The sequence below is a fragment of the Conger conger genome, chromosome 7, assembly GCF_963514075.1.
Source record: "Conger conger chromosome 7, fConCon1.1, whole genome shotgun sequence".
NCBI lineage: Eukaryota > Metazoa > Chordata > Actinopteri > Anguilliformes > Congridae > Conger > Conger conger.
The window spans coordinates 52,427,487-52,442,921 of record NC_083766.1 but is presented as its reverse complement, the minus strand read 5'-3'; the positions used below and the strand labels follow the sequence as shown (position 1 = coordinate 52,442,921).

The window sequence follows — 15,435 nt, the reverse complement described above, 5'->3', positions numbered from 1 at the left end:
GTGTCCCCACTGCTGTCAATTGGGTGTTGATAATGAGATGAGATTGACAATCACATGTATTTTTGGGTAAATCTTATGAAAGCTGTAAGACCATGTTGCTAATCGGCCATCATCTCAACACCCAATAGATAACAGTGATGACAATTGTTGACAGTTGTTTCAGTGGTGAAGCATTTCAAATGGCCTTTGAAGTTTGGATGTTTAGTACTGTATCAGGTATAATTTTACAGAAAAAGATCAAATGAAAGGCATCGCAATACACCACATAGTGGGGACGACCTTTATTGCATTTGATAATTATTGTTGCAGTATATCACCCAGTCTAACCTAGTAATGTTGTTGGACATTTACAGGACTAGACTTTATCATGCAGTCTAACTTATCAGGGCTTTTGACTTTGCTAGCCTACCATCTCATACATCCTGAGGTTTAAAAAGCCACAAGCTTCATGAAACATTAAAATTAGTTTAAATGTATTTACAGTTCCATTTACCTACCTTGTTCTACTGTTTGTGAACTGTATGATATCGCTTTGTGCAAAGGAACACCAGTGGAGTCTCTGGTTAAACCAGATATAACTGAACTGGTTGTGCATATAACTAAACTTCTTTTGAAAGTAAGGACAAAATGAGTGAATATTAACTGAAAGGTGAGAAGGTGTTTCTTCCACTCTTCAGAAGGTACGTTATTTTGGACTATTTTCAGCAGTGCAGCAGAAAGAGAACAGGATACGGCCTGGCAGAATCTGTACTTTTGAGAATTGGTCTGGGAATGATGACGTCGTTCACCTGTGTGTTCTGTCTCCCAACGTGAAAGCTGTGTCCTGTGTGTGCTTGCGTGTGTATGTGTAACTGAGCTGTGTGTAAATGTTTGTGTATGTGGGCCTGTATGTGCGTGTGTGTGTGTGTGTGTGTGCGCGCATCTGTCCGTGTGTGTGCATGTGTGTGTGTATGTAACTGAGCTCTGTGTAAATATTTGTGTGTGTGGGCCCGTGTGTGCGTGTGTGTGGGCCAGTGTGTGCGTGTTTTGTGTGTGCGTGCGTGTGTGTGTGTGCTTGTGTGTGTGTTTGTGTGTGTGTGCGTGTGTGTGTGTGTGTGCTTGTGTGTGTGTGTGAGTGTGTGTGTGTGAGTGTATGGACTGGAGATGTGTTAACTGTATTCTCTCTCCGACTGTCCCCCCTGTCCTGTCTCGGTGTGGACGCTGGGTCACTAGGCCGGGGATGCAGAGGTTAGACTGTCTTTCTGCACGAAGGCTGTGCTGACCGCATGGCACCTCACTTTGGGGGCTTTTCATCAACCTCTCCCACACACTGGCACACATACTCACACACTCACACACACACACACAGCTCAGTTACATGCACACACATACACACACACAGCTCAGATACAATCATACACTGGCACATTCATTTACACACACTCAAACACACACAATGGCACACTGCTCAGTTCTACATACATACACACACACACACACAGCTCAGATACAAGTATAGACTGGCACATTAATTTACACACACTCAAACTCACACACTGGCACACTGCTCAGATACACACACACACTACCATATTAATTTTCACACACTGAATTACACACACTGGTACAATCAATTACATGCACTTACAGCACGGTAGTTCCACAGCAACTTTTATTCTGATAGAAGTAATACACATTAAACACTACTGTAAAGGCATACTATGCAGGACTTTCATAAAACAAACATGCTCAGTCATTACTATGACACACTGGCAACCTGTGTCTGTGTTCACGTCCAATACCTTGCCTGTTTACTTGTATTTGTTATTCTAACAACTGTTCGGGACTGTTCTGTGCGTGGGCCTTTTTATTTCTGTGTAGTGTCTGAAAAGCATGTGTCCAATACACATACGCTCTATGATCCAATAGAAGGAGGATGGAAAGAAAAAACAATTGGCTCCTACAGTGGTGAGTTGGGTTTGTGAGAGATTAGCCTTGGTGGCTAACCATTAATCAAGTTGCTAGCCAGCTTTTGGTGATATCAGATTGCTAGTTAACATTAGATAGGCTATTTCCTAACTAAATTCAGTTTTGTACATCAGCAGGCTGACGGTGATAGCTGGGTCCCACTGCACAGTACTAGTAATGTTACTGTATTCATGCCTAAATCCGAATGACTCCTGGACTTTCAGAAGACTCGAGATGTCTGATAAAAATAAAAGCAACAAATGAATTGATGCATTAAGTATCCGTGCTTATGTTACAGAGTTGTACTTCCTTTCAGGCAGGCTGGAGCAGACTGGAACCCACTGGTGTTTATGCTAGCCACTGCTGCAGTTTCATTCACTCCTCACTAATGTTTTGCTAAAAGTTAGCTAACTAAATACAATAGCTAGCTAAATGGCCTGTGTGGAAAGCGTCTAGTAAAGCAGATGTTTTACGAATCATATTAGACCGTGGTTTGGAGAGGCAGGGTTGAGAATGGGTTGTTTTTTGCATGTAAACACAGGAGCGAAGCAAGGAAAGAAATCCTGCATAGTATGCCTTTAAATCTCCGCAGTAGGAAGCACACACAAACACCGCTGAAAAGGTGTGCCCTGTACAGTACATACAGTGTCTCATAAGACACGGATAGACAGACACAGGTAGAAAGGTAACACTCGACGGACAGATGGACAGGCCACGCCAACCCACCCGCTGTCCTGCCAGTGTGTGAGAGGGGAGCCGAGAGGCTTTTGATGAAAGTACTCTGCAGTAGAGCCGGGGTCATGGTGCACGGCTCCAGGGAGGAACGAAGGTCCGTTTTAGGGTCCCTCGCTGCTCCCGCTGGGGCCGCGCCCCGTCATCCCGCTAATGAGTTTGCATTTAGTTGATTGACGTTTGGCGGGAATCTTCATACATGTACTTTTTCTGTTTTATTTCTTTTCTTCATTGGAAGTAGGTTGGTCTGTATTTTTGTTTTTTTGATATACCTCCCTCCACAAGCCCATCACTTGTCCCTTTTCCACATTAACTGCCCTGTCTAATTACCACAAGGCTGGGTCTCCCTAAAACCCCACAATCTTCCATCTTTCCAGTCCCCTTTAACCCTTGACCTGATGCCTGATGCCATGTGTGTGGATTGGGGTGGGGTTGGTAAGCAGGGAGTGGTGCCCTCATTGTTATGCATTGTGGGAAATGTAGTCTCAGAGGAACATGAGCTCATCATTTACTCAGGACAGTCTTACCTTCCTTAAAACAGATTTAGTCCAGTACCTTCACTAAAATCTTGGTTTAAACCTGCCTCCTCCTAAATCAGCTTTCTTAAAAAACTAAATCTTCTAAGGCAGCTCGGCCCGGGTCCCACCTGCTTGTGCTGGTTTTAGTTTGCAGCCTCTTTATTGTAGTTATTTTTTAATTGTTATTATTATGTCTGAAATAGCTACACTCACATTTTAATTTGGGATAATTAATGGCTTACATGTAATGTAATGTTACTCTGTAATGTGCCACTAGGCAATTGGTCCCTTTAGAAAGATGTTAAACAGTTTGAATCTAATAAATTGTATATAGACTGACAGGTGAATCTCACTAAATTGCATTTGGTTAGAGTAAGTTTAAGAATGGAGATCTTTAAATGTGTTACTCAAATCTGGCCCTCAAAGCCAGTAGTATTGCTGGCTTTTCTTTTTGACCTGATAGTTAATTGGTAGATGAATGTCAGTTATTGACCAGAGACTCTCTTGTCAATAACTGACCCATAGATCAGGCCCGAAGTAGAGGGGAGGAATGAACCCCTGTGCTGCAGGTCTCTAGCACTGGATTAGAGTAGGTGTGTTATAGGCGTTAGATCACCCTCTCTCTCCATCCCCACCTTCCCCAGACAGACCCCCTCTCCCTTTGCTGTCAGGGCACAGGGTGTGCCTCCTCTCCTGTGCCGTGGGATGCTCATTACTGTAGGGTACCACTGTTATCTGCTCTCCCAGGGCCGCCCTTACTCTGCTGTGTACGGTTGTGTAACACACACATACACAAGCAGGCGCACACACATACACACGCATTCACATGCACTCAAACACACTTGCAGGTGCACTTATACACACACACACACACACACACATTACATTATGTAGTAGCACTTATACACATCCATTCAGATGCAAACATAAACACACATATACACACAAACATACACAAACTCATGCATTTATGTGCATACACACATACACACACACACACACACACACGCACGTACACACACGGTCACCGCAGACCAAGGAAAGCAGATAACAGACAATAATGGGCACTCACCCCAACAGGACGGGAGAGCAGAGGAGACCGCAGGGGTGATAGAGCGTGTCCTACGGACGTGTGTTTTTACCGGTGTGCTGTGATCGGGCGGGTGGGCGGGCGGGTTGGGTGCTGGGGCCAACTGCAGAAAAACGCTTCTACCCAGCACAAATGCCCTGTCTGCACACTGTGCCACTAACCTGCGCTGCACTGCGTGTGGTCAGCTCGAGTTTGACACTGTGGCGGCACCTCTGTCCATAACCTCACTTCACCACCTGCTGCTAACAGCCCAGCTGAAACTAGAGCAGGAGTGAGTTTGGACGTACGCACACATACTGTATGTGGCGAGTGTCTAGCGTGATGGTCTATGATAGCCATGGAAAAGTGGAATGCTTCCCTTTCAAGCATGTGGTTTAAAGAAAAGGTTTTTTGCCTTAAATGTTTACCTCTCCTTCTTACAGAGTACAATTAGGAGTCATTTTGTCCAAACACCTCTCCCTTGTCTATCCCTCTCCCCTTTCCCCACCTATGACACATCTTAACTACCCCACTTACACCACATCTGACCAACTACTGAGATGGACAGTCTAGTGACTAATGAGTGCTGAATATAAATATGTATCTAGAAAAACATAGAACAGGAGCATCTGAAATTCCAAAGGGCATTATGAAAAATTGTCCCCACCACAATTGTACAGTAATGACTTAGTCGTTTTGACAGTTAACACATGTCAATCCAGAGGTTCTCCTTTGTAAGAAACCTAACATATGTTGGAAACATGGTTGAGTCCCTCTGCCCCTTTAGGGGTGGAAATAAACTGCAAATTGTCAGGTAAGTTCATCATTTGCACAAAGTTTGCAGACGTCTGCCCCTGCTCACAACCCACAGAAACAGGGATAATACAATTGATATAAGGTGATTGTGATGTCACCTTAGTGATGGATACTACGGAGAGGAAATCCACCAGTCATGGGGGCTGTTGGTTGTCACTCAGCTGAACAATGTTGACAGTGATTGGTGGATGCTCTCTGGCTACTTCCTGGTAATTCCTACAGGAATTCTGGAGGTAGAACCAGAAAGTATCCACCAGTCACAATTGCCATTGTTCTGTTGACTGTTAACAGCTTATTGGGGGAGCTCATTCTGGTGTTTAACCAGAGGAGTAAGTTAACTATCTCATCCATATTTTATAATCCTTCCACTGAAGCAGGAAGTGCCTGTAGTTCCTGGTTTAGATTGTTGGGTTTGTGCAGAGAAAAGCTTTTGAAGCAAATGTTTTGTTTTTGATTATAAATCATTGATACTCTGCATGGGAGAGCACAATTTTCCAGTAGTAATGATTTAGTATGAAGCTAAAGAGGAATTCTTTTCACTTTTAATTTTTTGTTTTTCCAAACAAAAAATATAGTTCAATACCAGTGCAGTGTTTTTGTATGGAAAGAGGTACAGCCAGTAGACAAGTGCTCTTATAGTGAGGGCCATTGAATCAGTTCTGTGTTTTCATTGGTTCAATGCAAAGCAGTGTTTTATTTGTTGTAGCCATTAGCACAATGACCTTGTCAAAGGGGAGATGTGTATCCCCTTACCCTTGACTATTGCCCCTATTTTAGAACAGAGGTGGTGCCTTCTGAGTCTTCTGTCTCTAAACAGGCAGGCGGCTCAGACGTGGAGCGTACCAAAAAGAAGCGACGGGGGGATCGCTACTCGGTGCAAACCTCGCTAATCGTGGCATCCCTCAAGAAGATGCTCCCCATCGGCCTTAACATGTGCTCCCCTGCCGACCAGGAGCTCATCAACTTGGCTAAGATCCGTTACTCTCTGGTAGAGTGCCCCCTGCCTTCTTGGAGGACCAACTTATCTTTGGCAGTTTTTCTTCTGTGACTTTTTCTCCTTCCCCTCTCTCATTTCCCTCATTTGCTGTCTAGCCGAATGATATTCCCACTACTTACGTGATAATGATGATGACTATTTTAATGCCAAGCCCACATCGGCTTTACAAGACATCATAACTCATACAGTACCAAGCCATACTTATCAGGTAGGGCACAGACCCAAAAAAACAAAAGGATTATCTCATTATTTCTCATATTCATTCTTGCAAGACCCAAGTTTAATGATAATAGGTATACAGAAATTAATGAAAGAACACTGTCTTCTTTTCCAGGCACTAGCTATACATTTGGCTGAAACATTTGAGTATATCTGATGATACATTTTTAAACAGGATATATGTCATGACCAGACCTTCTTTGACTCGGTGTGAGAAGGATGACATCCCTGTACACTGCCCCCATATAAAACCAGTGCTCTTTCTTTCTGAATCTCTTTGACTTTGTGCTGCTTCTCGCTCTGGCAGAAGGACACGGACGAGGAGGTGAGAGAGTTCCTGCAGAACAACCTGCATCTCCAGGGAAAGGTCAGTCTGAGGGGAGAGAACGTGTTTAAGTTTGAGAAAGAGCAAGAATGACCCATACGACCATATAATCTCACATCAGGGAATATGGAAAACGCAATACAAACTGACAATTGATCATTTTTATGTGTCAGGTTATTCTGTATTCAAGAATATTTTAACAGATGTAGAATGTAGAAGGACAATTCATATAAAGAATGGCATTGCAAATCTTTGGGACTTTAATCTGATACTAATGATGTTTCATCTGATGTATTAATATGTTCTTTCGTTTATGTGATTATTGTTCACAGATAAATTTCAATAAAGCTGATTAAAAAAAGGAATATAACACACACATGCACACACGAGTATTGGTGCTGGTCTTAAAGTAAATTACAAAAGGTAGAAATAATTAAAAACTACCCCATGCTCCCACCGTGAGTTCATTAACTGCACAAAGACAGAGCCCCTGGTGAAGTGTGTGTGTGTGTGTGAGCGCTCATCTCTCTCTCAGGTAGAGGACCCCTCCATGCGCTGGCAGATGGCTCTCTATAAGGAAATGGCCGGGAAAGCCGAGGATGCCGATGACCCTAAGAAGGTGGTGAAGAGGGTCCAAGAGGTGTCCGCTGTGCTCTATCACATCGAGGTGGTGAGTAGCACTGCACACACAGACATACGTGCACATGCACTTGCACAAACACACACACACATACGCACACACTTATGAAGTGCTTTACTGTTATTTCTTTCCATTCCTTGCTCTCTCTCTCTTTCTCTCTCTGTCTTTCTCTCTCTTTCTCTCTCTCAGACTGAGCACCCATTCAAGTCTAAGAAGATGGTTTGGCACAAACTGTTGTCCAAACAGCGCCGCAGGGCTGTGGTGGCTTGCTTCAGAATGACACCTCTGTACAACTTACCCAGGTATCGGCCATGCCTCCATTGCTGACTAAAACCAAAAGAAACACAACAAACTTAGCTTAGCAAGGTATCGGACATGCCTCCATCCCTGACTAAAACCAAAAGAAACACAACAAACTTAACTTAGCTAGGTATCGGACACACCTCCACTCCAATCCACTCCAAATTTACCTACGGGTACAAATAAAGTAACTTGAACTTGAACTTGACTAAATCCCCAAACTGTAGTATTCTCAGACTCTCTGGATGTGCTCTGTGAATATTAATCTTGCCTTCTGCTCCTCCATCTTCCTCCTTCTCCATCAGGCATAGGGCCTCCAACATGTTCCTGGACGGATACAAACGCAACTGGATCCACACAGAAGGCTATTCCTTTGAAGACAGAATGATTAATGACCTGTCGGTCAGTTTTGGGATCTTCTGTTACTTTGCCGTCCTGCTTAACCCTGTCCATGGTGTACCTCTGCACACTCCCTGTACTGGGTGATCTGATTTAGGCTTCAGGTACTTAGAACACAACCAGGTTTGTCTCTCTGATGTGAGGTAAGGCCACCAAACTTCCATGGTTGTGCTTTGTTTACAAACCAGCAGTCAGTTGATGAAACATGGGGTTTAATGATAGGTGGACTCCACATAAAATGGCAGCTAAAACTTTCTAGGCCCCAATCAGATTTCAGGAAATAAATATCCCTCTGGCTAGGGGTCCTGTGGGACTAATTGAGCACGTTGCCAATGTAACTTTTCATTGAGTGGTAGGGAACTGCCTGACACAACTTCAGCTGTCTGATGCTTGAAGAGGATCAAACTGGGTGATTAAAAAGGGGTTTGTGAGTAAAATAAAATAAACATCTGTGTGTGCTCGAGCGTGTGAGAATCCAGCCTGTCTCCCGCTATCTCAGAAAGCAATGGAGCAAGAGGAAGAAGAGGAGGAGGAGACTGAGACAAAACCAGACCCCCTCCACCAGCTCATCCTGCACTTCAGCCGCACCGCACTCACTGAAAAGAGGTGAGGAGGCAGGGTGCGAGGAGGGGGGTCACACAGATTTAGGGGTCACACAGGTACCCCCTGGACTGAATGGGATGCATAAGTGGAACTACTGCACTTCAAGGCGTCCCCGTACTATTGTTTGTGTCCCAGCACTGGGTCGAGAGATGGCTTGCTGTATATTACTAAATTTCCACTGATCAATGTAAACACTACACTAGTTATACACACAGAACCAGTAGTAGTATAGTCACATTGAACAAGCCTATTTTGTCACAGGATGGGCTGCATTTTAGGACAGGACCAAGGAAAATGTTTAATTTGTTAACGTGGGTTGTGGGTTTGGAAATATTGAGCCACTGATCTAACAAATGGACCTGATGATATTTATAATCTCCAATTGTTTGATTTCTTTGACTCAATACATTTGCATAATCTCGCTTGCTCTGTTTCTCGTCTTATCACAGTAAACTTGATGAAGATTATCTGTATATGGCATACGCCGACATTATGGCAAAGGTGAGTTCTTCGAATTCAAAATTGTGCTAAAACCACTTTTCTCTTCTATATAATATACAGTATATGCTGTCTACCAGCTAACACAAAATGTTCTCAAAATGTTACTGGAATGTTTTGTCAATGTTAGAACATTGGCGCTACATGTCAGCAACAGTGCGAGAGCGTTGTATGTTAGCTGGGCTGTCGTCATGCTAACGTCCTAATTTCCTTCTCTGTTCCCCAGAGCTGCCATATTGGTGAGGAAGACGAAGGGGGAGAGGAGGTGGAGGGGGGCGAGGATGAGATGTCCTTTGAGGTGCGACAGACAGAGCTGGTATGGGGGGGCCGGGGGATGGGGATCAGGGGAGTCACTGGAGCAGCCGCTCCCCACGCAACGAGTGTCTACATCCGCCACTGCACCCCGCCCACACCCCCTTACCCCCGACCCGTCCCCCACCAAATTTCTGCCCTCTCCCTCTCCCGTGTCAGTCTCTCTCTGCCCCCTTGTCTTGTCCCTCCCAATCACCCTGTGATCATGGTGATGTTAACTGATGAGCCGCTATGGTAGGCCATAGCGCGACTTCCCTAAGAAACAGTATCGGGACAGAAAGCCGTCGAGCCACCTGCCAAACCACAGACCGTGTCCCAGGACTGGAGGGTGTGGGAGTCTTAATTGGAACAAAAACCTCCATTTTGTGTGGCTTAGAAATGCTTATTCCAAACAAAGAAAAGCTTTGGAAGTCATCGGGTGCCTGGCTTCTTTTTCTGCAGGGTAAAAGACTACTTTCCTAAAGTCACAAAACAGCCAACTTATTGTCAGTCAATCGAGAGACTTGTGGGCCAGTGTTCATACAGTGTCCAGAGTAGGAGAGTATTCCTCTGTGCATGTCCCAGTTCGTATTAAAAAAGGTAGGTGAAGTTCATCCTAGCTTAGTGAGTGTAATCACCTGTATTATGATTTAGACTGTCTGCGACGTCTCCACGGGTTTAAAAATATGCAAATTTGTCCGTTTTAATTTTTGTTGTCATGGTGAGGATACTAGTTTACTAGGCCACTTGTTTTGTATGAATGAAGACGTTTTGTTTACGTAGCTAGCTAGCTAATTGGATGGGTTTTTTGGAGAAGCTGGTTGCCACAGTGTCGTAAGAATGCACACTGTAGCTGAGCTATAAATGCAAAATATTGTTGGACAGTTTTGTCTGTAGACACTTATGTCATATGACACTTTGTCTCCAAAGCATAAATCAGCCTTTACCCTCTAGAACCAGGACCAAGGCCACAGGACCAATTCTCAAAATCTTGTAGCACTCATTAAGAGGCCTGGTCTAGGATCTTGATTTCCCCTTCGATTTCCAGGAAGAACTGAGAGCTGAATTGGCTCAGAATTCCTCAATATCTCAACTCTTATCACAAACAGAAGGCCAAAACTGATCCTAGATCAGCGCTCTTACTCAGTGCCGAATTTTGAAAATGGGTCCTCTGGTCTGTAACAGGATTCAAGAGTTTGTGCCTTTTTGTCTCTGCATTTCCTTACTGAATAGGTGATTTGAATGCGTTAATATGCATACTCACATGGACTGTTACCCTCCAGAACCAGGATGCTGGCTCCCGTCCCTGCCAAACCCACACCCACACCCAGCCCTCCTCTCCTGGTCAGATCCTGTGTGAGGGCCTACTGTAACTGACACTAGTCACGTTTTTCACTGGAGCTACCCAGAACACCCTTCTCACACTGTCTAACACCTCTCCAGCTGACCTACTGAGCCGCTGGATGGGCTCTGCTCCCGTTCCCTTTGTCCTCACTTCTCCAATTGTCCCCCTCCCCCCTCCCCACCTCCTTGCTTAACACTATCATTCTTTATTAACTGGACTTCATTAATCAACCTTCCCCTCTGTACTTACTTAGTGTATTGACAAATGGACTACAGTAAAAGCCTACAGATACACACACACATACAGGCACACTTACACACACACATGCACACACACAGTTTACACCACATGCTGCACACACAGTAATGCAGGGCCTTTTTTGACAGATGACACTCATTTTTTTCTGGAGATTCTCTGGAATTAATGTTAAAGAGATCTCACGCAACACCTTTTGTTTTTTGGTAGAACACGGCTAGGCTTACGAGGGAGGGCTTAGAGGGTGGGGGGTGGGGGAGGGTTGGGTTAGGATGCTGTGGGTGGGTTAATAGAGCATGCATTGTGGGTGGTTTTGTTTCGTGCTTAAGTTAAAAATTGCTTTGTTTCTGCATTACCTCTGTTGTCAACAAGACATTAACGGTCATGTTATTACTCGAAAATATAAGATGCTATAGTAACATGCAAGAAAAGAAATTAGGTAATCTGAAAAAAATCTTCCTAGTCAAAGCCATAAATCCCTATGACTTTAAAACGTGCCTGTTGCCTCCAGTCTTAAAGCGTATGGCACCTCTTAGCCACACGGGAGAAGCAACAGCTAATATATTTACATTTATTTAACTGGGTCATTCCACTGAGAACTCGATTCTAATCTGCAGCCAGAGGCGGAATCAGCGGGCGTGTCGTGAGTGCAGCACGCCTATAAAAGCAGCCAAGGGGGCCCCCTGAGTACCTGAAGGCTACCTGAGGCCTAATTAATTAAAAACACCGTTTAATGAATACTGAGTATTGCACGTGCCTTGCACCCATTTATGTGACCAGCTAGCTCCACCTCTGTCTGCAGTAACCACTTGGGGAATGAAAGAATGGGAATGTGAGGGTAGCCAATCCGATTTTGGGAGGAAGCAGAGGGCTGGTTGTTTTTGTAGTTTTTACAGGGCCCTGGGGCTCACAGCCCAGACTGCATGCAATGGTTCTGGTCCGTTGCCGAGGCTGCAGTGGGCGGGAACATTGTGGCTGTTTGCTGTAGTCTTAACGTTTGCTGCAGTCGGCAAACGTGAAGCAGATCGAGTGACGACTCCGTAACTAATATGCCTGGGGGGGAGAGAGAGCGAGAGAGAGTGAGTGTGTGAGAGAGAAAGAGGAGAAGATAGGGAAGGAGGCAGAGAGAGAGAGGGAGAGAGTGAGAGAGAGAGCGAGAGTGTGCATAAATGTGAATGACCTGGTGACAGTCTTGTGTGTCTGAAGGAAAAAAAATATAGTTCTTTATCCGAGTGAGAGAATAAGCAACGTAGTATCAAAGAGGGAAGGAAAAGGGTGATGGAGGGCGAAGTGAAGAGGGAGAAATTAAGGCCAGAATGAAGGACAGGACAAACAGGGAACAGAAAGAGGGGTAAAGCAGAACAGATGGGACATAGGGGGTAAAGAGAGATGAGAATCAGATGCAGGGGAATAAGCGGGGGGTAGGGAGGGAAAGAGAGATAAGTTAGAACAGACAGGCATTGCTAGCGTGTGTGACTGTGGAGCGAGTGCGGGGGACAGCGTGGAGAGTGGGACACAGTGACAGCACCCGTCTCCATCTTAGGAAAAAGAGATGGAGAAGCAGAGACTCCTGTACCAGCAGTCCCGCCTGCACAACCGCGGGGCGGCCGAGATGGTGCTGCAGATGATCAGTGCCTGCAAAGGTGACTGCAGCTACGCAACTGCGCATATATTGACTGCAGTACTGCGCATATGAACACTAACAGCTGCAGAAACTGTGCATATGAACACACACAGCTGCAGTATTGCGCATATGAACACTCACAGCTGCAGTATTGCGCATATGAACGCTCATAGCTGCTGCATTGCGCATATGAACACTCACAGCTGCAGTATTGCGCATATGAACGCTCATAGCTGCAGCACTGCGCATATGAACCCTAACAGCTGCAGTATTGCGCATATGAACGCTCATAGCTGCTGCACTGCGCATATGAACACTCACAGCTGCAGCACTGCGCATATGAACACTCAATACTGCTCATATACGGTTTCAGTGTAAAGTCACAATATCATGAGAGAGCAATGAGGAATGGACGCCATTTTGTCTGGCTCCTTCAGGTGGGACGGGCTGCATGGTTTCTTCCACTCTCAAACTGGGCATCTCCATCCTGAACGGGGGGAACAGTGAGGTTCAGCAGGCAAGTGGAACCGGAGTTCTGTCTGGTGTGGTCTGTCCGTCTAAAAGCAGCAAGTAGGGGTATGCGTGTTTATGGCTGGAACCTGTATGTATGTCTGTCTGTCCATCTGCAGAAAATGCTGGATTATCTTAAGGATAAGAAGGATGTGGGCTTCTTTCTCAGTCTCCAGACTCTCATGCAGAACTGCAGGTTGGTGCCCGGCCTACGATTTCACATATTTGTAGGGAACAGTATTTCAGTGATAAAAGCACCGCGTTCAGGACTTGCGCATACACTGCTGTTGTATATCTGGAAAAGTGTGTAAACATGCAGCTTATTAAAGGGACTGTCAGATTCAAGGCATGACATTTATGAGTGGAAGTAGATATGAGAAACACTCCTTGGTTTTCACTTGTTTAGCCATACAACTAGTCAGAGAAAAAACATGGGGGACTGGCTGTATTTCCTTTATCATTTGCATGTGGAAATTGACATTGTTTTCTCCCACTTTCTCTGACAGCGTCCTCGACCTGAATGCCTTTGAGAGGCAGAACAAGGCGGAGGGGCTGGGTATGGTGTCGGAGGAGGGCACAAGTGAGTCCCACACACACTGCACCCCACACCATAGTACCTAGTGGACCAGCCTCCTGATCTATACCACGTCATATAATGCACTGTGATTCAAGCTGGAAGCAAGGCAACAGACTGATTGTGTTTTCCATCTCTTCCAACGCTTAGCTGTTTAAGGCCCTTATTTATTACTCTGGAAAACTATTCTCTGAGTGATGGGAACTAATTACCAGTCACATTATGCGTAATATCACAGAAATAATATTGTTATTGTACCAACTTAAACTGTTTTGTCATTTAATGTGTTTTAACATGCCTAATTTAAATAGCAAACATTAAGTACACAGTGCCTACCGTATGTTACCCTCTCCTCAGTGGTGCACCCGGTTAAATCATTAGTCTGTGTTTCAGTGATCTGTTCCCTGGCCCAGAACCAAAACAAGAGGAGCCCAAGCTAGTGCCAACTGTGGCCAGGGATCCCAGGAGCGTATCGAGGACCATTATTATTCAGTCCCTTAATGCTACATTCGTTCTGTGGCAGAGGGACTGTGCTTTACGATTCAGTTATACTGTGGAATGAATAAACTACATGTGTGTGCCACCGTATTTGCTGTGCGTGTCCAGATAATCATGGTGACAGTTTTCTCAGGTGCAGATGGTGTTCCCAGCGATTTCAAGGCTCACAATCCCTTATTTTCATGAAAACTAGTCTACAAATAAAAAACTATCTTTTTTAGAATTTAGTTACCTTACCGTGGTGTGATGCTGAAAATGTCTCTTGTGAATACTTGGGAAAGAACCCATTATGATTCTGAATATTTTTTTTATCAGATGTAGTGTTCAGGTATCCACCTCTTGGTATTCCAAATTTTACATACGCTGTGTATCATTGTCCTCCGTGGGTTAATTAGTGTTAATTACACTCATTTTAAGAACACAACAGTGTTAATTACACTAATTAACAGCAAGCCCTGTGCTAGATGTTTGAATTAATTTTCTGTTGTATTTTTTAAATTGGAAATGTTTGTGAAAACCAGTATTGCTAGACCCTAAATCATAACTTAATGGAACCTTAATTCCTCCCTATTTACTTCTAATGTTCAGTAACGTTTCTAGCAAAGTGACAGGTTCCATAATCAACACGTAATGCATTGATCTACTTGGTCAATGCATGGTTAGTGCTCTAACGTGATTCTCATCATTTTTGTGACCCACAAACATTTTTATTTTGTTCATTCATTCATTTATTCTCACCATTGTTAATAAAGTGTGTAAATGTGATAATATAAATTAGCGGAATGAGATAGTAGTTTGAATTGCTAATGGATGACATGTTGGCGTTAATGGCAGACGGTTAATCTCCTCATGCCACTCCTGCTCAACAGTTGTTCTCCACTCACTGCCCCTCTCTCTCTCCCCATTACCTCCATCTCCATCCCCTCCCCACCTCCTCTTCTCCCTCCTCCCTCATCCCTCCCTTCCCGGTCCTCAGACATGAAGCTAGAACGTGGTAAATAAAGAAATAATTTGCTCTCTCCAAGTCTCCCTCTCTCTTTCCCTGTCTCTCTCTGTCCCTCTCTGTCTCTATGAATTCCTTTTCCTCTTTTCTAGCTCGTTTAATTCCTCCTTTCTTTTCCCACTTCTACACTCACGGAGTCTTTTGCATTTCATTTCGCACTCAAGGAAGTTTATGAAAAGAACACTTTTTCATCATCGAGTTTTATGCATTTGACGTTTTGTAAAGTTTGCCTTTACTTGTACATCCGGAATCTGATTATTCATCTAATGTCA

The 15,435-nt window shown here is 44.4% G+C and overlaps 1 protein-coding gene across 1 annotated transcript in view; it reads left to right on the top strand.

Annotated features, from left to right (window-relative positions):
• LOC133133347 (ryanodine receptor 1-like) overlaps positions 1-15,435 on the top strand; it is a 97,391-nt gene that overhangs the window by 60,034 nt on the left and 21,922 nt on the right. The window contains exons 73-85 of the mRNA XM_061249449.1: positions 1,213-1,227; positions 5,900-6,070; positions 6,606-6,665; positions 7,159-7,293; positions 7,453-7,565; positions 7,869-7,965; positions 8,462-8,568; positions 9,015-9,066; positions 9,290-9,361; positions 12,498-12,597; positions 13,016-13,095; positions 13,208-13,284; positions 13,595-13,668. Coding sequence (XP_061105433.1) covers positions 1,213-1,227; positions 5,900-6,070; positions 6,606-6,665; positions 7,159-7,293; positions 7,453-7,565; positions 7,869-7,965; positions 8,462-8,568; positions 9,015-9,066; positions 9,290-9,361; positions 12,498-12,597; positions 13,016-13,095; positions 13,208-13,284; positions 13,595-13,668 — 1,153 coding nt within the window. The remainder of the gene's footprint in view (positions 1-1,212; positions 1,228-5,899; positions 6,071-6,605; positions 6,666-7,158; positions 7,294-7,452; positions 7,566-7,868; positions 7,966-8,461; positions 8,569-9,014; positions 9,067-9,289; positions 9,362-12,497; positions 12,598-13,015; positions 13,096-13,207; positions 13,285-13,594; positions 13,669-15,435) is intronic.